Below are 27,399 nucleotides of genomic sequence, written 5' to 3' on the forward strand. Positions count from 1 at the left end.
GAAAAAAAATATAGAGTGATATTTTACAATTATCTCAAAAATATAAGAGATAATTATACTATTATCTTGGATTGGTCAAATTTAAAATTTTTATTCTAGATTCAAATTCCTTATTTTTTCAGAAAATTATAACGACTCAAATTTTTTTATTTTTTCAAAAATAAAAATAAAATTTTATAAAATTAAATTGGATCGAAAGCTGTTAAGACAGAATCCCATCCCATTCCTACTTGTGATGTTGGTGGTTTGAGATAGGGATGGACATGTGACCCGAACCCGACCCGATCGGGTCGGGTTTTTCTAAAAAAATCGGGTTCGGGTCGAGTTTAGGGTGAAAAAATCCGACCCGACCCGGGAAAAATATATAATTTTACCACATATATTAGGATAATTATAATAATACCCCTCTATATATAATTTTTTCAATTAAATCACTGTTTTTATTAAATAAAAATATGTTTTTTATTATTTCGGGTCGAGTTTCTATGTCATATATTCGGGTCGGGTGAAACCTTATTTTGGTCGGATCAGGTCTCGGGTGGATGCTCTCTTGTTCTCGGGTCGTCGGGTGGACTAAAAACTCAACCCGACCCGACTCGACTAATGCCCATCCCTAGTATGAGATCTATTATGAACGACCTTTGTGTTTGGTTAATGGATGACTAACATGGATGACATAAATTAAATAAAAATACTGTTTTCGCTCATTTAAATAGGATAACTATAAAAAGGTCAACATATATTTCTCATTTGTTGTTTTTCATTTTCTTCAGAAGGAAATAGAAACAGTTGCGTTTTAATGGGTTTGCAGGAAAATGAGAGGCCTCCCACTACTTCCAAAATTAAACATTTATAATTTGACAGCGAAAGCATACACAATCGGAACTCCCTTTAAACAATCACATTATTTCCAATATTGCTTGCTCTTAATACCAATAATTAAACAGATACAGGGTCCTACTCCTACATAGACCTAAAACAAATCCCCACCCTCAACCTCAAACATTAAATCCAATACAAGAATCCAGCGTCCCCGCCATGGGAATAGCCTTTTGTTTTTCCAGGGCCAGAGACAAATTTTTAATGTGCAAATAGATCCCAAAATCATATAGTATTTTTTACATGAAATTGACTGTGAAACTACCAGCACGCAGAACAATAAAAACCCTTGTTCCTTATTTCGTGGTCACTTTTCTTAGAACTTTTTCATGCACAGTCTCCCCTGCTTTGGCCTTTGCTCGACTCCCAAATGTTTAAATGAAGGTTCCCCCGATGACCAGACTTGTAATTCTTGGTTTTCTAGAAGGGATTGCATTTTCACAAACAAGCAATAAGTAGGCATCATCTCCTCTTTCTCTCTCCTTTGAAAACCCAGAAGATAAAAGGGAAATGAATTAATAAACGCTAACGATTGTCGGTTCACATTAATTAAAGAATGGACCATAAATAAAGAAGAAAAAAACGTTAATTGCCCAAATCCCCCACGAAATGGTACCCCTCCTTTACTATTTTACCATATTTGCTTACACCACCATCGCTCCTGCCTTTCTTGATCCAGTCTTGGTCCACTTTCCCTTGACCTTTCTAACTCTTTATCAATCGTAGCCCTTTTCTCCCCTGATACATTTTCAGGGAAAAAGATCAACTTTTTATTTGTATTTGAAAATTTATATAGGTCGAGAAAATACTAGAAGAGCGATGCCTGAATGGACTCGTGGCGTAGCAGCGGTGGTCGTCGTTATCCTTTTGATCCTTTTGCTTGTGTTTGTACGTCGCTGGTGTTACCGAAAAGATATTGTTGACGACAACAGAGCCGTTGGGACTGAAAATTTTCAAGACGGGATTGCTAGACTAAACCAGGCGAGTCTGCATCATCATCAGATTGATTTACATAGCAAAAGAAGAGGGAATTACTATGTTTTTCGACGCGGGGTTTCTGAAAAACCTTTGTTTAATTGGGCTGAACATCCATCTCTCGTCACCGATGCAGTTGAGAATGGATGGTCTCGATTTGGCTTCACGAATTACATGTCGTCTCCTTCTACACGATCGAGCCTGTTAGGATTATGTGCGGCTGGTGATTTTGGAAGAGGAAACGATGTAGAGGTGAACTGGGAAGTTTGCCAAGGATCAGCAGATTTCATGCAAAAGATCAGGCTCAACTCTGGGTCAAAGAAAGGGAGTCTAGGCCATCATTCCATGGAGGCAGCATCTGTTATCAGAACAGCTCTGCCCTTGCCAGGGCCTCCTTTGGGAAACTCAGCTTTCCCTCAGGAGGCCTATTTCGAGATCACGATTTTGTATTGCCGCCGAGATGATCATGATTCAAGTCCAAGCGGCAAGCTAAGAGAAGGCGAGAAGATAAAACTCATCAAAGAAAATTCAAATCCGAAAGCAAGTTCAGAATCTTTGGTCCATGCTATCAGTAGTCATGATATTAATACGATCGAGGAATTAAAGCTTGCAATTAGAGATGAAGGAAAAGGTGAAGCAGTAAGGGTTATCGGTGGGACTGACTGCAGGAGGCTCTCTTCCTTTGAAGCTTCCTGGTAGCTATCCAGGATCCATTGGTTTCAATTCCGATGGTTCTGTCTATCTCGATGGTAATTAATTTTCATGAATATAGACATTTTTTCCTACATGAGAAACCTATTTTTTTTTTTTTATGTTTATGGAGATTAAACACACTCAATTTACAGATAAAATAGTAGTTCAGAAGCTAGACTCTACTTGTGTTAAGCAATAAAAAAAAGGTGGCAACCGTCCACCAGTGAACGGAACAAATCTCTCAACTAAAAGGTCCTCAAATTAGCCTGACCCTGAAGTGGTTGAGAAAAGGCCCACTGCCACAGGGTCATGAATGAATTATAAGTTAATATGGCCACCCTTCACTGTATTTGGGTCGGTGTAAGCTACTGACCCAAAAAATATGCAGCATTTCCCTCTAATTTATTGTTATTGTTGTATGATCTGTAATTATAAAACTTTAGGCTAAGCAGTTCAACTTTGTTAGTCATATGTCACTCACTCCTTTATCCATCTTCTTTCCTCTTGTTTGTTTCGTGTTGTTTTAATTCTCTTGAGTTTTGATAAGCATTTGTTTCTCATTTTCCAGGGATTAAACTAGTGTTTGAATCCGAGAAAGAAGAGTGGGGGAAAACAAGAAGGTGATAGGTTGCGGGTTCGATCCCAGGCAAAAGAAAGTGTTCTTCACATTAGATTCGGAGCTGGTACGTGTAATACATTGCAAGTCTGAGGATTTTGGAACTCCCCTTTATCCAACTCTTGCAGCAAACGATGATGTATCGGTTCTAGTTAATTTTGGACAAAGTGCCTTTGCATATGCACCGGCAAATGGACAACGGACGCCAAATCCATGTTTCATTGGCCCTCTTGTGAACTCCCCTGCGGCTGCTCTGGGCTATGAAGACAGCAAAGAGCTTTTTTCAATGGGAAGAATCGACTCCCAATGGCTTAACAGATGCACAACCAAAGGCAGTCACAACAACGGGAGTAATTATCCGACGGTGGATTTCGATGAGGAATCCGAGGCTGATTTATTTGAAATCATACTGGATGGTAACGGAAGATCCCCCAACTCAGTTTTGTAGCTTCAATGCGGACAATTTTATTTCTGCAATGAGTGTCCGGTTTTGGCATTGAATGAAGTGTTTCATGTGAGACTGGCATCGATGGCCATGATGCACTTGAGTTTCCATAGAAGGTTGATATATTTTACTTGGAACCTCTGCAATATTTAGAAATACACAGACAGGAACAGGTTTTGTGAGGAGTTGGGTGCTGAAAATATTTCCATAAAACTTTTACAAAGTTCACTGACATTTTGGCTTTTGCCATGTATACTTTGGTTTCTCAATGTTGTGTAATTTACAGTTGTATAGAATCAATAACTTTGTTCTTTTTCCTTTTTCATTTTGGAATCGTTTCTCCATACATTTTTGTATTCTCAAAACTCCTAATATGACATGATGTGCACGTTTTGGCTTGGAAAGACTGAATTACGTCTTAAATCTCTAAACTTTAAAGATATACGTCTTAATCCCTGTTCAAAGATGCATTAGTGGCTGATCATGAGCAGCAAACTCAGAAGAGATTTTTCACACCAAGCCATGGAATCATCAAATATCAACATGTCAAGCGAAAAGGCTGCACATTAAAAAAATACCCACAACTAATGTTGCTTGAGAGCGTGTCAAACCTCGCCATTCATCCTATATCATTGTTTGAAAATGATGTATAAGGCAGCCATGGATGAGGATTTTGGCAACTCAATATTTTAACAATTCAGACTTTACGCCGCCCAAAAATGTTGAACCATTACATTAAACAAAATTACATGTCTACTTTGGTGTTCTCTTCTAGATTTTATGTACCAACACTCGCAACAAACTTTATGTTGGAATAGTCGACTTAAAGAATGAAACTTTTTTTAAAATAAAATATTAAAATTATTGAAGAATCTATAGTCATCTATTTCATGAGATGATTAAATTATTATGAGATGATTTATTAATAATACTGGATTATCATCTCTCTCAAATACTTTCTAGCTCGGATTAGGTATCGGTTACCATCAATGTAAGACACGTTCAAAGATTAAATTATTTATTCAGTTTAGAAGTTTTTTTTTTTAAAAAGACTTAGTAGAATTTAAATAAAAATATTAAATTCAAAAAATAAATTGAGTTAAAAATATATCCATTTAAAATATAAATGAGATTTGAATTCCAACATTCAAGATTTTAGCCTAACTCGATTCGTTTTCTATTCTTATAATATTTAATATGTTAAATCTAATTTGATCTGATTTATAAGCAACTCTAATTAATATCATATAAACAGTGCAAACCACGTTTAATATAATTTTTGTGGGTGTAACTCAAGATGTCTCCATGTCTCGTCCCCCCTAAAACCTGATATTAATCATCACCGGACAAGAGTACTGAAAGTAACCCTCCAGCAAGCATGTTTCCTAAGATTTGAACTCCCAGAAGTTGACGAGAGCAACAGCTTGTTGGTAGCATTCCAGGACAAAGGCATCCTTGCGACGGACCTTGTTTACTCGACTAAAATTTCATACATCTTTGGAGGAGGTTTGATTTAGTAAAAAGGCCAAATGACATATATAATATAATAGTTCCATAATTTCTAGTGACTACAGTTCATGTGGATATTCCAGGGTTTGCCGTTGAACTCTTTTCCGGTACTCATTTAAGTTCTGTATTAGCCAAGAAAAATAAAACCATAAAAAAGGCTATTATTTAGTATTTAGCGGCTACAGAGTAATGCAATTTACTGATACATAAAGCTGATATCCCTCTGTTTGTGCATGGTCGCTTGCATTGGGTTGATCAAGTAAATCTTGAATGCCCACTAGTATTTGCTTCACTGTAATGGATGGTCTCCACCCCTTGGGAGAAAAAAAAACAGGGTTTACTTTTGCTTTATAATAATGAATTAGCATCATTCAAATGTTGGGGTGAAAGTACTTACATGGCGCTCGTTGAGGATAGACAGACACACAATTCCTGAAGGATAAACATTAGGGTGGAAGAAACCATTCGGAACCTGCATTTTGGTGGTTTCCTAGGGTACTCCTCGCTGAAGTTAAGAGTAAGAGGAAAGTAGCCACCTTCTCAATCAGTCTGAAAATTGAAAAAAAAGGACAAGCTCTTAATTTACATGCTGCTTAACAATAGTCAATGATTCTCAAATTTAATTTTATAAGAAAATTTGCTTGCACACTGTTCAAGTGTGACCCATGGTAAACATGAAATTCATATACGAATAGTTGAAATCTAAATCCCTAACACACCGTAAACATCAAATTGTAAACCCGTAAATTTATAAACCCTAAATAAGACCCTAGTCATTAAGATAGATAAACTTGTATCAACACATAATTTAATTTATGTATCATATAACTTTTCTTTGTAGATATGTTATTATCTCGGATTATAATCATGTCAAAGAAACTATAGCACATAATGGTGTAGTGTAATGTAATTCATAGGTGCAAAACATTCAACTACTTTCGGGTGACTATGTTATCTCTCCTTTTGAATAAATATGTTCTCAGTTAACTTGGGAACATCAAGTCATTCGTCAGTATCTGAAACTAATGGCATTGCCTTGCCTTAGAATGCAAGATATACATCAAATGAACAAGGCGATTCGAATAAGAACACAGAGTAGAAAGGGCAAAAATTGTTTACAATTAAGAGGAGGCAAGTCAAAACTTTTTATACAAAACTTTACTACTACTAATGGATGAGATTAACTAATAAACAACCATATAGATTCCGGTACAAATAAATGGACACAGAATATAATAAGTAAACAAAACGTCAAAACTGAAATATAAAAAGGGAGTGTATTTGTAGTGTAAAGAAAGTGGAAGAGTAACCCCTTTCTTTCCGGGGACAACACATTGTCAAACCATCATATTCACAGACCCATCAGGCGCATTTCAGAGCTTTGTTTTTGACAATGGTCTTCGGGACCTCGGCTTCCAAGGACCCAACTATACTTGGAACCGTGGCCACGTTTATGCTGGTCTAGATCGTGCCCTCTGTAACACATACTGAGCTGAGCAATTTCCCACCGCTGTTGTCCATCATTTGTTGCATGTCCAATCTAACCATAGGCCGCTCCTCCTTTGCATTGATCATACATATGCTTCTCGGCCTTCTCCTCCTTTTCGTTATTTCACTGGCTGGCTCTCCCATGCAGACTTTGACAAACTGGTGTATGAAAGTTGAAAACCAGCTTCTAGTCTCTTTGAAACTGTGTCTGAGTTTACAGCTGCTGCTGCTTCATGGAATAGAGACACGTTTGGGTACATTGGCACTAAAAAGCACTCCATCATGGAACGACTCAGGGAGATGCAAAGGGCTCTTAAGCGCAGGCATTTGACTACTCTCCGAACTTTGGAATTCAACCTTCAAGTTGAACTCGAGACTGTTCTTAATTAGGAGGAACTGCTACGGAAAAAAAAAGCCTCGAGCTGATTGGATCACTCATGGGGATAGAAATTCTAAATATTTTCACAAAAAATCCAAGATCCTTGAGGCCAAGAATTGCATCTCCTCTTTAAAGCTTGGAAATGGTGAATGGTGCCAAGATGAGGCTTTGCTCCAAAATGAAGCGGTCTCTTTCTTTCATAAGCTTTGTGCGGATCCTTCTCCCTCCGACATCCCTTTCCCTATTTCCGGTTATTTTTCGGGCATTGACACATCGGATTGCGACTCTCCTTTTGACGTCTCTGATGATGCAAAAATTCATCTTGCACTCCTTGATATGACTTCTCTTAAGGCCCCTGGTCCTAATGGCCTCCATGTTGAGTTTTTCTAGAAAAAATGGCACATTGTTGGCACTGATGAGTGTGGCAAGATCAAATTTTTATTTAGTGGGGGCTTGATTAAAGAGCCTCTAAAACGAATGACATAACCTTAGTTCCAAAGGTGGGTTGCCCGCAAACAACGTTTGATTTTCAGCCTATCGGCTTATGCTTGGTCTTGTATAAGCTTATTACTAAAGTTATTGTCAGACGTCTTAAGGCCATCATGCCTTGTCTTATTCACCCAGCTCAGACAAGCTTTTTTTCCGGTCGATCAATTACTGAAAACATCATTCTTAATCAGGAAATTGTCCATTCTTACGTTTAAAAAACCAAGCAAGGATGGATGGTGATTAAAGTCGACTTAGAGAAGGCTTTTGACCGATTCAACTGGAGCTTTATGTCACGATAGAATGGGAGCTAGGGTTAGAAGGTCTTAATTTGGGGAAAGATCGAAGAAGAAAATAGGGGAAGCAACAGCAGAAATTGGGAGAGGAGAGAAAGAAATTAGGGATCGAAGGGGGATTAGGGATTGAAATGTTATCTGAAGAGGGAAGGGATGAAGTCATAACGAGAGAGGGATTCACGCTATTGGGAATGAGTCAGTGGGCTAATTGGGCTCTAGTTTACTTAGACCCACTTAAGATATCAGGAGGCTTATAAGTTGTGGGTTGGGTATGTACGAATCCAAACAGAGGAGTAGAATGATGAATGGTGAGTCAGCATTTGAGGTAGTTAATTTGTTAGATTTGTTGTTCTGACAACTGGTGGTACTGTTCATATATATACCAAAACCCTTGAGGGATAATCTTATTAATGAAATACAAGTTTTCTGTAACCTATTCTCTCTATTTTCTTAAATCCCTAAATATTCTTCTACAAATTCCATCCTAAATCATAACAAATTGGTAATCAGAACTAAGTTTTATGATCCAAAACCATTTTTCAAGTTGGGAAATACAAGAAAGATGCAAAAGACTGAAACCATTGAGGTATCGGAACAAGCAGTAGAAGTGAAGGAAGAGAACTTACCATCTTGGTGGGTTGAGCAGAAAGCAAGCTTGAGGGAATGATACAAACCTTGGAGGAAGGGATGACTGAGAACAGGGGCTATTTGCAGAGAATCCTACAGCTAGTCAATCAGGCAGCTGAGGAAAAAGACTCACCTCAGTTAGCAAGGAGTCAACCACCAGCAACTGAAAAGCAAAACAAAGGTGAAGGTAAGCAACAATGTTTAGTTATGGTTCTGAGTGAGCATGAGAAGTATACTTTAAACCTAATGAACCGGGGATATTAGCTGCTAAACCTGTGAGGTTTATTGGTCCTCTACCTTTTAATCAAAAATTGTAAGAAGAAAATATTATGGGCAGTTCTAGTGAGATTAAAGTAGACATTAAGGATTTATTTGGGAGTTCTAGGCCTATTTTACCTCGACCTAAATTAGAACTACAATGTTTGATGGTAGTAATCCCAGATGATGGGTTAGAAAATGCCAAAAATATTTTAATCTTTTGGGAGTTCTTGAGGAATAGAAACTAGATGTGGCTGCAATGTATTTGATGGGAAAGGCTGAGACCTGGTTTGATGGCTATATTATGCAGAAGCATAGTGACTTGGCATGAATTTGAGGCTGATTTGTGTCATAGATTTTTTGACAGAAACTATTCAGATATCATTGAAGAATTTAATAAGTTAATGCAGAAGGGTAGTGTAGAAGAGTATCAAGAAAAGTTTGAAGAGTTAAGACTCTATTTGCTACAGCAACATATACATTTAGGGGAGGATTATTTTGTTTCCAACTTCATTAGTGGTCTTAAGGAGGAATTAAAACATAAGGTGAAAGTGTTGGAGCCCAGAAATTTGTCTGAAGCTTACAAGCAGGCCAAACTTTATGAGTTGGCTAATGAGATAGAAGGAAAGAAGTACAAATATTCTCAAAAAAAAATTCCTTATACTTCTTCAAGTGGTCAACAGAACAGTGGGACTAAAAGTTTGCAGCCTAAGACAACTCTTCCTAATTCAAATACAAGGCAGAGTTTACTGAATATAGAAGAGCAAATAATTTGTGTTTTAAATATAGGGAAAAATTTGCTCCTGGACATCAATGCAAAGTTAGGAAGTTGAACAGTATGGAAGAGGAAGAAGATTATGCTGATCAGGAATTGACAGAAGAGAAAATAGAGAAGGGAATGATGTAGCTAAAGAAGCCCTGGAAATTTCTATCAATGCTATTACAGGTAATGTAGGGCACACTACCTTGAGAATTCAGGGTTTTATCAGAGAAAAACCACTTAATGTGCTAATTGATAGTGGAAGCACATATAGTTTTGTGACACCTAAATGGGCAAAAGAAGGAGAGGAACTTGTTCAGACTCAACCATTAGTGATTACAGTAGCTAATGGGGAGAAGCTATTCAGTACTGCCAAAAGCAATAAAGTGAATTGGAAGATGCAAGGCTATGAATTTCAGCATGATTTCATAGTTTTGTCTTAAGGGGGAAATGATATGATATTGGGAGTAGACTGGATGAAAGAGTTTAGTCCTATAATGATGGATTTCAAGGCCAAGACAATTAGTTTTGAAAAGGATGGACAACTGTTCTGATTAGAGGAACTCATAAATTACCAATCATTAAACCCATCTCAGGGGAAAAATTGCAGAAGTTAGTTGAAAAAGATATGAAGTGAATGGGGAAATCTATTTGTTGAATGCTGAAGTGGAGGAAAGAAAAATTCCTTTACCTTTACAAGATTTATTAGAAGAATTCAAGGAAGTGTCTGAGGAACCTAAGGGAATGCCTCCTAGCAGAAAACATGATCATGCCATTGTTCTTAAACAGGGGACACAACCAGTCAATCTAAGACCCTATAGATTTGCTCATCATCACAAGATTGAAGTTGAAAAACAGATTGCTTATATGTTATCCTCATCTATCATACAAGTAAGTAAGAGCCCTTTTGCTTCTCATTGTTTACTTATTAGAAAAAAGGATGGAACTTGGAGGTTTTGTGGACTATAGGCACCTTAACTCTTATACAGTTAAGAATAAATTTGCTATTCCTATAGAAGAAGACTTACTAGATGAATTACATGGGGCTAAATTCTTTTCAAAGATTGATTTGAGATCTGGGTATTGGCAAATTCGAATTAAAGATGAGGATATCCATAAAACTGCTTTTAGAACTCATCAAGGGCACTATGAATTTAAAGTTATGCCTTTTGGCCTTACTAATGCCCCATTTACTTTTCAAGCTTTGATGAATGACTTGTTTGGAGCATATTTGAGGAGGTTTATTCTTATTTTCTTTGATGATATTCTTATTTACAGTTCCAGTATGGCAAAGCATAAAAACATTTAAGAGTGGTGTTGGAAATTCTGCTGAAGAATAGGTTGTATGCCAAAAAGAGTAAATGCTTTTTTGGCCAACAGCAAGTGGAGTATTTGTGTAACACCCCAACCCGTACCCAATCTGAATACGAGTCTGAGGTGTCACATTGACTTTTCAAACCTTAACACTTAAAGAAAAACCCCGGGGAAATTAAAACTTGTTTAAAACAAAATACTTAATTTAGATAAAAGAGACCACAAAATACAAACTTGATCAGAGTACTCATAATTAACGACCTATTACATGCCAACACTCTATGCACAACAAAATACATACTTTGTCGATTACTTATGATCTGATCTTCTAGTAATAATATTGTCCTTGCTACTTCTATTCTTGCTCTTCACGTTTCTTGGTACCTACGTGTAAATCACTTACACGCTAAGTCATAGACTTAGTGAGGCAATAAATAAACATGTAACAGTAGATTCATGAATATGCATTCTTACTATTTGATCATGATATTTCAATATGCATGGATATATTTCCTATGACATATATAATCAAGTCATGCACACATGAAACTTACCTTTTTGCATCACTTTCACTTTAATTTATATTTCAATTGATGTTGTTGTTGTTGCCCATGTATATTATTGAGAATAGAGGTATGTGAGTACATTGAGGTTGTGCACCAATGTTGTCACCACAGCTCGTATAAATTCCCTCATAGGGCACCGAACATTTGTTCAGTATTTGTCCCGAAGGACTGCTATATATGTCTTGTAGGACCACTACGTCCCGAAGGACTACGTCCCATAGGACTACAATACCCTCGACTCTTGGCATGCCAACTATACCTATAGTTCTCGTATCATATACTATGGGCATTTATTATGAATATATTTCTCATCACTTGTTCTTTCTCTTCTGTCACATACCACATGTATGTGTAACCATATATTTCATATCATATCACATATTGCATATTCATGTCATTTCATAAATTCACATAGCTTATTTCATTTCACATTGGTCATATCTCATAACATATATCACATATGCATATAATCATGTATATCATATCATATATCTTATGTTTCATACTCTTATGTTTATGCATATCATGTATTCATGTACATATAAGAATCACATATCAAATAACATTTTAGGAGTCACTTCTTACCGTAGTAACTCCATCATTGGCTCATCGCAAGCCAATGTTCGTTCAATAATATAAGTACAATTAAAATTGCACTCACCTTAGCCTTGCTTTGATTCGATTATAATCTTTTGATTATTCCGGAACTTGTTTAGGCTCAATATCTACATAAATATATCATTTCAAAATAACTATCAGAAGCCTAAATTTTAAACTTGATGTTAATAACTTAAATCGGTTTAATGAATCAAATTCCATTTTTTCATTTAGGGGGAATTAATACCCCCCAGGGGGAATCTGTTCCGGGGAATCGATACCCCCCAGGGGGAATCTGTTCCCCCTGCACATACTGGAATTTTTGTCCAAGAGGGGGAATCGATTCCCTCATAGGGTATCGGTTCCCTCTACCCAGAAATTGTATTTTAACCCCGAAAATCATCAATTTTTCACTTAATTCTTCTATTTTAAACCCCTATCATGTCATTAAACTCAACTACCATTACTTAAACCAACTTATATCTATGAAAATCATCTATAACTTCAAAATCCTATCTTTCATATGTAATTCAAGAATCATACTCAAATTTCAATATGTTCTAAATACAATTCTAACACTTCTATCTTCTTATTCTCATAGATGACAAGTCAAATTCAACTTAAAATTCAACTTATCAACTCTATTCCATGATTTCATATAAAAACTCATTTTCTTAAATCTCTTATAACTTCTTCATGTTTTGATTATAAGACAACTTAAGCTTTCCTTAAGCTTAGTTATCATCTAATGATCAAAACCTAATCTTCAATTTAACAAATAACCAACAAATAGAAAACTCACCTTATGCTCTGCACGTTGGAGAAGAAGAAGGTAAGAAGAAGAAGAGTTTTCTAAATACTCTCCCCCAACGTTTATCTCTTCATAAAGAGATAACAAAATATCTTTCATGTTAAATGACCATTTTTCCCCTTAATTACTTTGATAATTACTAATTATTTTCAGGAAATATTTACGAACAAATCATTTCACTATTCAAATATCTTACTTTAATCAACACATTCTGAAGTTTTACAAATTAGTCACTAACCCGTATTTTGGGATGTTACAAATCTCTCCCCTTAAGAAAATTTGTCCTCGAATTTTCACTGTACAAATATATAGGAACTGTATACTTATATCATATTTGCACTTCCATATTATACTACAGATCCACCTCTTTTAAAGATCCATAAGGTCTAATGAATGTAGGACTGAGCTATACTATACATAGAATCTTATTCAGAATAAGACATTAATAAATACTTTATCACTTATCTAGAAATTCCATTTTTTTTCTTTAAATATATATAGAACTTCTGTTAACTATCCACTATCTAATTTTTTTTCACTTTTCTTCAACTTCTTTGATCCAATCCGTCTATACAAAATCTCAATATTTCTATTCAATTAACTTAATAGTTTCCATCATTTCTTTTACACAATGTCACAAAAAAACTATTTTGATCTTTCTTTACTTGCAAACCTACTACTCATTAAACAAACTCAATAATAACTCTTCATATGACAACATTATCTGACTTTAAATCTTTAACTTTCCCTTCGTGGTTGTAATTACTAAACTTATTTTCAATCAACAAGGAATTACATTCATTTATATCTTTTCACTCATTCGATTCAACACCTTTTAATCTTATAAATTCGTATAAATATAATGTTGCTCATCATGGAAATATTAAGGTTCCATCCATACGGTAATCTCAATCCTTATCACTCAACATCATGAGTCCGTTGATTTCTTTCATCCATCTCTAATGACTTACAACATAAACCAAACATTTATTCTTATACCATCTCCATCCAAATTATTATACACCTTTCTTTCTAAATTTTACTCATATCAATCTTGAAATTGATGTCAATACTCTCTTTTTTTTCATCTCAAAAGTAACATACTTATCTTTAACAACTTGATTAGAGAGAATACTATCATTCAAATATATCTCAAGTTTCTTTCATACATATAAATAAATCCTTATCTCTTTTACTATATTTACATGGCTAAGAAACACAACCTTAAACCAATCATGTTACACTTCTTAACTTAGTCTGACATTCTTTTTCCGATCTTTTAAACTCTATTACACGCTCCCCTTTGCATAATTAATTTTTTTTCTAATACGATACTTTAAGAAAACTTTATCGTCTTCATAAAATTCAAGTTATTTCTGTCTCAAGTCTGCCTAATACTTCTGTCGATTAGATGTCATCTTGAAATTATCTTAAATTATCTTTACTTTATCCTCAACCAATTTCAATAAATCCTGGAAAAAATAAAATTCTGATCCTTTAACTTGAACCAAATTAATGATGTCCGATATTTTCTCCCAAATAAAACTTCATACAGAGTCATCTTAATGCTCAATTGATAATTATTATTATAGACAAATTCTACTAAAGGTAAATAATTTTCCATGATTCTTTGAACTCAATCATACATACCCTTTTTAAAGTATGAATAATCTGTTAAACTCACTATTTGTCTATGCATAGATATCAATGCTACAATTAATTTAAATTCTAAGACCTTTTCAAAGATTTCCACAACTTTGAGATAATCTTAAATCTTCATCAGATATAATTAAGACATGCAATTTACAAAATCCAACAATCTTTTCATATAACCTTACATACTTATCCAAGAAATATTTACCTCAGTATGATAAAGGATACTAACTTAATCAGTTTCTTTATAAACCTCCAAATTTAGTCTCTACTGAAATTCTGATACAAAATTCATAACTCTTTATCCTTTCCACTTAGAATTGAAAAATTCTTAGAATTGAAAAATTCTTACTTTTATACCAAACTTATACTTTACACCTTATCATAACCCTTTTCATTCTTAAACCTTTAAACTCTATCATTTAATTTCCTTATCTCTTTATTCCTTCACAAATCAAAATCTCCTTGCAATCTAAATCATTTCATTCATTTTTTTACTCCATTACGTTTTTCATATCTATATGAAAAACATCATAATAACACTTATACTTATATTTGATTACTAATATTTATCACATTTTCATAATCTTAATATTTAACATTATTTTCACATAACTTTATTCTTTATCCTTTCTTATACTTGCATTATTTTTATTTCTCAAAGCGCCTTTTAAAACCAGTAAATACTCTTCTCATTGCCTTAATCATATATATATGATCCAAAAACCTAACCATATTCAAATCCATATCATACTTGATTAATTCACTTTATATTTTCTTAAACTTTTTCTGAAACAATATTCACATCAATAAATCTTCCATTATTCCCATTACAACATTTATTTACCATATTTTAGCTCAACCGCATAGCAACTAAATTATCTCATCTAAATTCTCCACTTTATAATAGTGGATATCCTTTAACATTATTTAATAGCACCTTAATTTTTTTAAACGAAATCTTTAATTTTTAATCTAGGGTACAACCCTTATCCACTCAATCATATACCATATTTTCAATCAAATTATTATATATATATATATATATATATATATTCTAATAATATCTTACTCAACTTTTCAAACTTGGACTTTTACTCACACGCAATATTATTTCTCTGATTAAAATCGAACATTATAACTTCCTTTATCTTATAAATTGTTCACCGACTTACTCATTCTCAAACTTTTCTATTACTCTATATCTTCTCTTGAACATTCAAATCCTTATCTCACATACACATACTTAAACTTATTTATATCCCTTTAAAATAATTTTTTTTCTTCAATTTTCATAACTTCTAATAGAGCTTTTAACCCAATTCACAAAGATTGTCTTTAACCCTGACTTATCATCAATTAACTCCTTATTTAATATTCAAATATCAGACCCTACCGCTTTAGTCTGTCTGACTCTCATCTGATTTGATTCTCTGGCGGAGAATGCAACTAATTCATCTCTGATTTGAAGTTGAAAGCTAGAATCTCTATCTTTCTTTAATGGTGCTTAACTCTATTAACCACTAATTCTCTTAATCATCTGAAATTTTTGTTCTCCAATCCTTTTATTCTTAGCTCTCTATAGAATTTTAACGCGATTAATCATTTCTTGAATTGAGAACAATTTCAAAACCAGTAACACTCTTTTAATTTAAGGCGCAAGCCCTAAACAACCAATCACATATTCTTCCTTATCCTTCCTAATCAAAATTAACACAACAATAAATCTGTTTAACTTATTAAACTTATACTCATACACATGCATGTGTAACTTCTTTGTTAATCTCATATATTCGATCTTCATTTGTTTTATGAAATGATCATTCATGTACTTATTCATAAATTCTTCTACAATTGATAACCACGTCACTTGATATTTTAACATTCTTATGGTGACATTTATTCACCATACTTCTAGCTTACCTACGTAGTAATAAAACTACTCAATTTAACTTCTCCACTTTGGAGAAATGAAAATTTTCTAATATTATCTTCCTACCATTTAATCAAATTTCCATAACAATGGAACATTTCTCAAATTCACCCTTAAACTCGGGTGTTCTCAACTCTTTTCAATACATTAATTCTATGAATTATAGAAGTATAAAATTAAAACACATCATAATATCATTCAACATCATGAATCACTCTCTAATCTTATACAGGCATTCCCTGAGGTTTTCGCTCTTCTCCCTGCCTGGCCAGGGCAGGTGAATGCTATTACCTTCAGGTCTATCACCTTGTATTTAACTTTAGAAACTCTTATGATCATATATCTAATATAACATAATATTTTAATTCTATTAGCAAGACAGTACACTTACTATTCCATCAGATCAGAAGTTTTCACTATTTTGTTGGCATGTATACCTTATAAAACACTCTAGACTCCGGTTTATGCCGAGAATCGACTAAACCTTAGCTCTGATGCCATTAACTGTAACACCCCAACCCGTACCCAATCCGAATAAGAGTCTGAGGTGTCACATTGACTTTTCAAACCTTGACACTTAAAGAAAAACCCTGGGGAAATTAAAACTTGTTTAAAACAAAATACTTTAATTTACATAAAAGAGACCACAAAATACAAACTTGATCAGAGTACTCATAATTTACGACCTATTACATGCCAACACTTTATACACACCAAAATACATACTTTGTCGATTACTTCTGATCTGATCTTCTAGTAATAATATTGTCCTTGCTACTTCTATTCTTGCTCTTCACGTTTCTTGGTACCTACGTGTAAATCACTTACACGCTAAGTCATAGACTTAGTGAGGCAATAAATAAACATGTAACAGTAGATTCATGAATATGCATTCTTACTATTTGATCATGATATTTCAATATGCATGGATATATTTCCTATGACATATATAATCAAGTCATGAACACATGAAACTTACCTTTTTGCATCACTTTCACTTTAATTTATATTTCAATTGATGTTGTTGTTGTTGCCCATGTATATTATTGAGAATAGAGGTATGTGAGTACATTGAGGTTGTGCACCAATGCTGTCACCACAGCTCGTATAAATTCCCTCATGGGGCACCGAACTTTTTCAGTATTCATCCCGAAGGACTGCTATATATGTCCCGTAGGACCACTACGTCCCGAAGGACTACAATACCCTCGACTCTTGGCATGCCAACTATGCCTATAGTTCTCGTATCATATACTATGGGCATTTATTATGAATATATTTCTCATCACTTGTTCTTTCTCTTTGTCACATACCACATGTATGCGTAACCATATATTTCATATCATATCACATATTGCATATTCATGTCATTTCATAAATTCACATAGCTTATTTCATTTCACATTGGTCATATCTTATAGCATATATCACATATGCATATAATCATGTATATCATATCATATATCTTATGTTTATGCTCTTATGTTTATGCATATCATGTATTCATGTACATATAAGAATCACATATCAAATAACATTTTAGGAGTCACTTCTTACCGTAGTAACTCCATCATTGGCTCATCGCAAGCCAATGTTTGTTCAATAATATAAGTACAATTAAAATTGCACTCACCTTAGCCTTGCTTTGATTCGATTATAATCCTTTGATTATTCAGAACTTTTTTAGGCTCAATATCTACATAAATATATCATTTTAAAACAACTATCAGAAGCCTAAACTTTAAACTTGATGTTAATAACTTAAATCGGTTTAATGAATCAAATTCCATTTTTTTTATTTAGGGGGAATCTGTTCCCGGGGAATCGATACACCCCAGGGGGGGAATCTGTTCCCCCTGCACATACTGGAATTTTCGTCCAAGAGGGGGAATCGATTCCTTCATAGGGTATCGGTTCCCTCTACCCAGAAATTGTATTTTAACCCCGAAAATCATCAATTCTTCACTTAATTCTTCTATTTTAGACCCCTATCATGTCATTAAACTCAACTACCATTACTTAAACCAACTTATATCCATGAAAATCATCTATAACTTCAAAATCCTATCATTCATATATAATTCAAGAATCATACTCAAATTTCAATATGTTCTAAATACAATTCTAACACTTCTATCTTCTTATTCTCATAGATGACAAGTCAAATTCAACTTAAAATTCAACTTATCAACTCTATTCCATAATTTCATATAAAAACTCGTTTTCTTAAATCTCTTATAACTTCTTCATCTCTTGATTATAAGACAACTTAAGCTTTCCTTAAGCTTAGTTATCATCTAATGATCAAAACCTAATCTTCAATTTAACAAATAACCAACAAATAGAAAACTCACCTTATGCTCTGCACGTTGGAGAAGAAGAAGGTAAGAAGAAGAAGAGTTTTCTAAATACTCTCCCCCAACGTTTATCTCTTCATAAAGAGATAACAAAATATCTTTCATGTTAAATGACCATTTTCCCCTTAATTCCTTTGATAATTACTAATTATTTTCAGGAAATATTTCGAACAAATCATTACACTATTCAAATATCTTTCTTTAATCAATACATTTGAAGTTTTACAATTTAGTCACTAACCCGCATTTTGGGATGTTACAATTTGGGACAATTAATTTCAACTAAGGGAGTAGCAACTGACCCTGAAAAAATAAAGGCTATGTAATAGTGGCCTTTACCTAAAAATCTGAAAGCTTTGAGAGGATTTTTGGGTTTGAAAGGGTATTATAGAAAATTTATAAAAGGGTATGGAGAATTGAGTAAACCCTTGACTAATATGTTGAAGAATGAATGATTTTATTGGTCTCCAGAAGCTAAATTAGCTTTTGAAAAACTAAAAAGGGTTATGTGTGAAGCTCCAGTTTTGGCTTTACCAAATTTTGAGCAGAATTTTTTTTGGAAACTATGCTAGTTCCAGAGGTATTGGGGCTGTTTTATCTCAGGCAGGGAGGACTATAGCTTATTAAGTAAGGCTTTGGGGCCAAAGCATGCATACCTTTCTATTTATGAAAAAGAATACTTGGTTATCCTAATGGCAGTGCCACACTGGAGGCATTATTTGAAAAGTGGCTCTTTTGTGATTAAAACAGATCATGAGCCTCTAAAACACCTATTAGAGAAAAAGTTGACTACTACTATCCAAAAGAAAGGTCTGAATAAGTTACTTGGGTTGGATTATACAATTCAGTACAGGAAAGGTAAAACAAATAAGGTGACAGATGCACTTTCTAGACAACTAATAGATTCTGGTGAGTTTTTGCAAATGGGGGTTATTGTTATAATTCCTACTTGGAGACAGGATATTGAGCAGAATTATAAAGGGGATCTACTAGCTCAAGAAAAAAAATCCTATTTTACTTATTCAACCTGACAAGATTGAGGATTGGAAGAGAATTAAAGGAGTTTTATACTTTAAAGATAGAATTTATGTGGGCAGTAAAGTAGATCTCAGACAGAAAATTATTGTGGCTTCGTATGATTCACCACAAGGGGGTCATTCAGGTATTCAAACTACTTATCAGAGGATTAAAGCTTATTTTTTTGGCTAATGATTCAAGAATATCTACAGCAATGTGAGGTCTGTCAGAGAACTAAAATTGAGCACATTTCAAGCCAGGTTTACTACAACCTATTCCAGTTCCAAACAATGCTTGGGAAGTTATCACAATGGACTTTATTGAAGGATTGCCACCTTCAGCAAAGTACAATTGTATTTTGGTAGTGATTGACAAATTTACTAAGTATGCTCATTTTATGCCACTGTCACATCCCTACACAATGGTGCAAGTTGCTAAAGTATATTTGGATCAGGTTTATAAGATTCATGGTCCTCCTAAGGTAGCTATTTCTGATCGAGACAAGTCTTTTACTAGTCTATTCTAGCAAGAGCTACTTAAGCAATTGGGGACAACTACACTTTTCAGTACTGCCTATCATCCAGAGACAGATGGGCAAACTGAGAGACTCAACCAATGTTTAGAACAGTATATCAGATGTATGTGTTTTTTAAAACCTACATCTTGGTCAAAGTAGTTCTCCCAGGCAGAGTGGTGGTATAACACTAATTACCACTCTGCTATTAAAATGACTCCATTCGAAGCCTTATATGGTATAAGGTTCCTATTCTGAGTTGGTCAGGGGACTCTAGAGTTGATGTAGTACAAACTATAATGCAAGACAGAGAGCAATTTAATGCTTTACTACGTGAACAACTCATTACAGCCAGTAACAGAATGAAGCAGATTGTGGATAAGCATCGTACAGAAAGGGATTTTCAGGTTGGAGATGAAGTTTACCTGAAACTTCAGCCTTATAGACAGACATCACTCGCTTTAAGGAGAAACCTAAAGCTGGCTGCTCGATATTTCGGTCCCTACAAAATCCAAAAAAAATTGGTCAGGTTGCGTATCAACTGGAATTGCCAAAGGATTCTAAATTACATCCAGTGTTTCATGTTAGCTTATTAAAAAAGAGAATCGGGAAATAAGGACTTATCTCGTTGAATCCTCCATAAACGTCTTCAGATGGTCAATTGAAAATATACCCAGCAACTGTGTTGAACCGACGAGTGGTGAAACGACAGAATTAGAACGTTCCTCAACTGTTGATCCAGTGGACGAACATGGGGCCAAATGATTCAACTTGGGAAGATGCTTCTGTGTTGAAGAACAAATTTCTCGATTTCGATCATTGGGGACAAAGATCGTCTGATGGAGGGGGTATTGTCACGATGGAAGGGGAGCTAGGGTTTGAAGGTCTTAATTAGGGGAAAGATCGAAGAAGAAAATGGGGAAAGCAACAATAGAAATTGGGAGAGGAGAGAAATGAATTAGGGATCGAAGGGGGATTAGGGATTGAAATGTTATCTGAAGGGGGAAGGGCAGAAGTCATAACGAGAGAGGGGATTCACGCTATTGGGAATGAGTCAGTGGGCTAATTGGGCTCTAGTTTACTTAGACCCACTTAAGAAATTAGGTGGCTTATAAGTTGTGGGTTGGGTCTGTACGAATCCAAACAGAGGGGTAGAAGGATGAATGGTGAGTCAGTATTTGAGGTAGTTAATTTGTTAGATTTGCTGTTCTGACAGCTGGTGGTACTGTTCATATATAATTATACCAAAACCCTTGAGGGATCATCTTATGAATGAAATGCAAGTTTTCTGTAACCTATTCTCTCTATTTTCTTAAATCCCTAAAAATTCTTCTACAAATTCCATCCTAAATCATAACACTTTATTTGTGATACTCTCTCTGATATTAGTTTTCCCCCTCTCTTATACAAGTCATTATAAGATGTATTACTTCATCTACAATGCAGGTTCAGTGGAATGGTTCCCTTACTACTCCTTTCTGACCTGAGAGGAGTCTTCGACAGGGTGATCCACTTTCTCCCTATCTGTTTGTTTTTGTTATGGAGCGACTCGACCATCGTATTCACCATTTGATTGATTAGGGATCTTGAAAGCCGTTTCAACTTGTCCGTAATGGCCTCCCGCTCTCGCACCTTTTCTTTGCTGATGATCTAATCCTCTACAGCAAAGTGGATTTAGCCCACGAGCAACTCATGCCTCTACTCTCTTGGAGTTTGGTTCTTCATCTGGTCACAAAGTTAATTCCCGGAAGACGTAAATTTACTTCTCGCCTGATGCTAATATGGATCTTCAACAAGCTATTTGTTTTTTATTGGGTTATCAATGGGTGAACAGTCTTGGTAAATATTTGGGGTTCCCCGTTATCCATAAAAGAGTTTGTTGTGCGGATTATGATTATATCTTGGATAAAATGAAGGCACGTCATAATGGATGGGCAGCCCGTACCTTGTCCTTTGTTGGTCGTATAACTTTAGCTAAATTCATGCTATCTATTGTTCCAATCTACATTATGCAAACAACCAGTCTTCCTCGGAGTGTTTGCAATGAGATCGATAAACTTATTCGATGGTTGACTGGTCCTCGGTGTGTCAACTGAACCGATGTGGTGGCTTGGGAATTCATAATTCCCATTTTCAAAATAAGGCATTCCTCTGGAAACTTAGCTATGCTCTCATTACCAAACCAAGTGAATTTTGGGTTCGAGCTTTGCACCAGAAGTATCGAATGCTCACCCTCTACTCCTCGCTATTACTCGCCTGACTTGCTCTCCTCTCTGGCGGGCCCTGGACAAAAAATTGGGATGACTTCCGAGAACACATCATTTGGCTTCCTGGTGATGGTCGTAGTATACGAGTTTGGAGGGATAATTGGGTTCCCACCATTGGCCCTCTCCGTGATCATCTTGTCGCCTCTCCTATCTCCTCCCAACTCAATGAGCTTTGTTGTTTGGTAGACTCACATGGCTATTGGGCTCTCGATAAGTTATCTATTTTGCTGCCTGGTGATGTTATTCCACACATTCTAGGTGTTAAGTCTCCTACTGTGGAGGCGGGTGATGACCATTGTGCTTGGAATTGGGGCGCTTAACACAAGTTCACCATTCGCTCCGCCTATAATCACCTTCTCAACGCTGTCAGTGCCGCTCCTAGTACCCTCTGGAAAGGTCCCTCCAAGTTCCCTGGTGAGTTCGGGCATTCCTTTGGCTCGTCCTCAAGGATCGTATTTTAACGAACAATGAAGACTATCTAGGAGAATTTGATCCCTGCGTGTCCTCTAGGCAGCGTTGGAGTTGAAACAACTATCCATGTTTTACGTGACTGCAATGCAGTGAAGGCTATCTAGGAGAATTTGATTCCTGCTACCTTTGGTTCGTGGTTGGTGATGGAATGTCTAAGCTCGATCTTTCCCGTGATTACATGCTCTGTACGTTTGATTAGCCGCCGGCCTCCATTCGGTCTCTCGTTGATAGGGATATCTATGGCCCATATGTGGTCGATTAGGCTCTTGCCTTTTTTGAGAAAATCAGTAGTTTAAATTCATGTATTTATAATTAATTAGATTAATTTCTTAATTTTCATAAAGTATGAGGGCCTAATTCAAATAAATTAAAGAGGATACATTATTTTTTTAAAATTTGCTAACATAAAATAATGGATTTTTGTAATTAAACTGGTCTTTACCCGATAATCGACATATAAAAGAAAGCAAAAAGTTTGATGTTAATGGATAAGCATGAGCTTTATTTCTGCTACACAAATCACTTATTTCTCAATTAAATCATAGTAGTTACATTATTATTATTAATAATAATTCTTCATAAAAGTTGTTTAGTTGAACCCAAGAGAAAAAAGGACAGAAAACACTAACAGATCCGTAGAAGAGATAAGAGAGAAATTGCATGGCCCTCCATGTGGCTGGAAAACATCTCTGCATTGTAATGACTGCTGGAGGAGCCAATCATCAATGCACTTGGTTGTGAATTTTCTTTTGGGATCAAACATTTGCGATTTATGACTACATATTAACAAATGGAGCATCTTTCTGAATATGAACCCCACAATCTAATTGCAAGAGTTGAAGAAAGGCGCATGATGAAGGCCTAGAACCCAACCCAGCACATGTATCTGTCCCCAACACATTGGAAAAAAAAAAGAGACTTTTTAATTTCATCATCAAAGGGTTTTACAATAAGAGAGCACAGAGATCTTTTAGCATTAGTCTTGATGTTTTATTATTCAAGATCATGATGGGGGTGGACAGGAAAAACAAAAAACTAAACACAATCTAGATTTGGTTATTGGCTTCCAGGTTGACAGTAGGTGCTGTAATAATTATGCCCACAAGAATCATAACTTTTCTATGGAACCTTAAGATCATGTTAAAAGTGTACTTGATGTATATATAAAAGAGAAACCTAGTGCACTGATTAGAGTGACTGAGTGATTAGACTGCTGGAGGATAGTCCAAAATCGGTTAATGACTTTGTTAATGATTCTTATTTATAAAGTGGAAAGACCGAAAAAGTTTGCTTGTGGGAATGATAGAATGAAAGGGGACAGAAAGATTGGTGTTTAGACTAAAAAAAAAGTAAAAGCCTGAGAATATTTTTTAATGATATAAAGGAGGTGGGAGCATGTGATGCAAAGCTCCACATGGGGTAGAATGAAAGCTCAAAGAAGGAAAAAAGTTTGTGCGGGATACTGGAGAAGGTTGGGAATAATAATGAATGCTATCTGCACACTTGCAGCTAGCAAGCTTGCTAGGCATTTCTGAAATTAGTTAATAGATAACGAGTTTAAATTTGGTCTAATTCCAGTATCTTTAAGCAGTTCATTAAATTGGTGAAAGCTGATCTGTTTGTTACGACTGATTCCAAGAAGTCGGTTTGCTTAGAAGATACACATGCAACGTAGATGAAAGCAGATTGGGCTGGAGGAATATGAGGACCAGTTTCTATTGTTACATAATATTATATGTAGAATAGAGGCAAAGAATAAAACAAGTACAAAGCTTTATGTCCTTTGGCTGTTGCCGGTGTTCATTGGTTGAATGAGATTTTCCTCTAGGCTCTATCTGCAAGATGGGGAACACAACCTTTTTTGGTTTTATGCTCAACTTTTTTCTGAAGGACTCGTGTATTGCTTGAAGTTTTGTACTCGTATCGTATGTGCACATGACTCAGTTTTTAGAATACGTGTTCCATACAGATACGTTTTGTAATATTTCTAGAACGGATGATGTAATAAATATCCAATCACCAATGAATGGTTGTCAGATACATGTGTGCTCAGCTTGTGAGCTTATGACAAGACATGTAAAAGTGCACAAACATACGTACAGAGAAAACCAGATCATAATTGGTCGGATGTTGAAACACAAAACAATCTGGAAGTAGAAACTGTTTCAGTCATCCAAAATGATGCCTTTTTATAGTTTAGATGTAATACATTATTCATAACAGTGACAAAAGGAATGTGTTATTTCGGAACCATTTTCCAAGTTTGGTAAGATGGAGTTATCAGTTTAAAATATACAGAGGAAAACAGCTGAGTAACAAGAATGTCACACCCATTTTTTATGATAAAATAAGCATGCACCCACCATAAAACGACAAAAGAAAAGAAGGGGTTTCCTTTAGTTGCTTGGTATGTGTCCAATCTGACGGTCGAAATGAAAAAAAGAAGGGAAAAATATCCAGTGAAATGGTGAGTAGGTAGAGGAAAAGGAAACATGGGGTTAGGGGTTTTTGCATCAACCTTTCTTTTGTAGCCGATGTTATTCCCTGTGACATTCCTTGTGAATGAAGGCGTTTGACATGTGCTTCAGAGAATTGGTTCTATGACATGTTTGTTTTAACTTGCAGTTCACCGCATCAATGAAAAGGCAAGCAAGCAAAGCAAACGGGTCTGCATCTTTTTTCTTTTCTGGTTAATCATAATCAGTTGTTAGCTTTAGCTAAATGTCATTTTTTATAACCCAATCCTATAAAATTAAGAGTCCAACTAACCCTAATTACGATTCTTTAACCCCCCTTTGGATACAAATTTATTGTCAATCACATTTTTCCAGCTAACTGATGGCAAATGTTCCTCCTGTTTCAAGATACTAATAGATGTTATTTAAACTTTAAATCTTAAACTCTAAATTCTCAACCCTAACCCTTAAAAATATTAATATACTAAGAATTAAAGAAATATATATTTATTGCTTATAAATTTTAATTAAATCTAAGCCATTTATTTATTTAAATCTAATACCTATAAATTTGTGTAAAACTTATTAATTTTACATATAAGGTAAGTAGATCCTAACCCCCCCTCTCTATATATATATTTATTGAAGGGATTGACATAATGTTTTTTGAAAATTTTAAATTATCATATGAATTAAATATTTTAATTATTTTTTATATTTTATTAATAATTTATATTCATTTCTTTATATATCTATAATTTAATATAAAATTTTAGGTCATCTGCATATATATTTGGAGCTCATAATGTAAAATATTCTAACTCCCATATACACATCATTTTTTATTAACCCAGTGTAATTATAATATAATATTTATTTAAAATATTTATTAATTATTAATAATACACACCTCTCTTCGTACGAATCTCTAAAAAGAATAATATTAAAAGATTGATTTTCAAAATAAATAAATAAATAAATCGCGGACATGATTTTTCGGCAGAGCGAGCGGCCCACTAGAGGAGCACTGCGCAGTAGCATGCTACCTTTGAGATGGTGGGGAAATCTTATCAATACCTTTGAGATGGTATGGAGAAAGTATTTACAAATATCAAAACGGTAAAGCATTGCAGTAACCCTTTCTTAGCTTCATGGTAGGAGTTTTCTTCTTCGAATATTCATGCTGAAATCTGTAAATAAGGTAGCAGTCATGCCCTGCAATGGAAACCTTTAACCAAAACGTTGCTGTCAAGCTAATTATGTAAGGCCTTAATCTTTGATGTTAAATTGATCTACAAATCCGTAAACCTTTTAACGACCACAACCACCGGCGTTTGGGTGGTACTATATATCGTTTTATTTGAGAGGGTCCAACCCTACATACAAATCAAAGATTTACAAACTTTTTGGCTGTGTGCTTTCTTTTTCAAACACTGGTACTATATATTCATTGTTAACCGTCTTTCCCTCTATTTTGGCCTACACGACACCATGCAATACATTACAGCACATGAAAACACTAAATTTTGTCACACTTATCATGTTAGTGAAAAGAAAATATTTTATATTAAAATATTTAAAATTATGTTTAATACATAATTACAGAGAAATTAGTAAAAAAAACTGTATACAAAACTATCCATCTTGTGTCTTATTTAAAATTTATATAAAAGTACGAAAATTATTATAATAAGATAATAATAATTAATTTTCAATTATTTGATTTGTTCGTGATATCAACTCGAAGATTTAATTAATACTAGTATTAAATATGATTAAATATACATAAATATTTGAAATTTTAGAAAAACAAATTTAAAATTTCTACCCAATTTAGCTACATGTTCTAAAGCATGTATAAATTTAGCATAAATTCAATTTCATGATCAATTAAATAGCGTAATTAGCTTAAGTAAAATAAAAAAATTAATTAATTTAAAATATGTATAGAATTTATATAAAATATCCAAACCTAAACCTCTACCTATAATTGAGAATTAATTTTTTTAATGTTCAACTCAAATTAAAATGA

At 34.6% G+C, this 27,399-nt stretch overlaps 1 protein-coding gene and 1 pseudogene across 1 annotated transcript; one reads left to right on the forward strand and one right to left on the reverse strand.

The window, feature by feature from the left end:
• Window positions 1-1,698: 1,698 nt before the first annotated feature.
• On the forward strand, window positions 1,699-3,829 carry LOC120168284 (annotated as a pseudogene).
• A 1,294-nt stretch (window positions 3,830-5,123) lies between these two features.
• On the reverse strand, window positions 5,124-5,664 carry LOC120168268 (SUMO-conjugating enzyme SCE1-like). The gene is made up of 3 exons (XM_039177054.1): window positions 5,515-5,664; window positions 5,318-5,431; window positions 5,124-5,239 (listed from the first exon to the last, which is right to left on the reverse strand). Exons 1-3 carry the CDS (start codon window positions 5,593-5,595, stop codon window positions 5,177-5,179), a joined length of 258 nt encoding a protein of 85 aa, XP_039032985.1. The 5' UTR covers window positions 5,596-5,664; the 3' UTR covers window positions 5,124-5,176.
• Between the last annotated feature and the right edge of the window lie 21,735 nt (window positions 5,665-27,399).

This window comes from Hibiscus syriacus, unplaced genomic scaffold (assembly GCF_006381635.1).
Source record: "Hibiscus syriacus cultivar Baekdansim isolate YM2019G1 unplaced genomic scaffold, ASM638163v2 tig00111718_pilon, whole genome shotgun sequence".
Lineage (NCBI taxonomy): Eukaryota > Viridiplantae > Streptophyta > Magnoliopsida > Malvales > Malvaceae > Hibiscus > Hibiscus syriacus.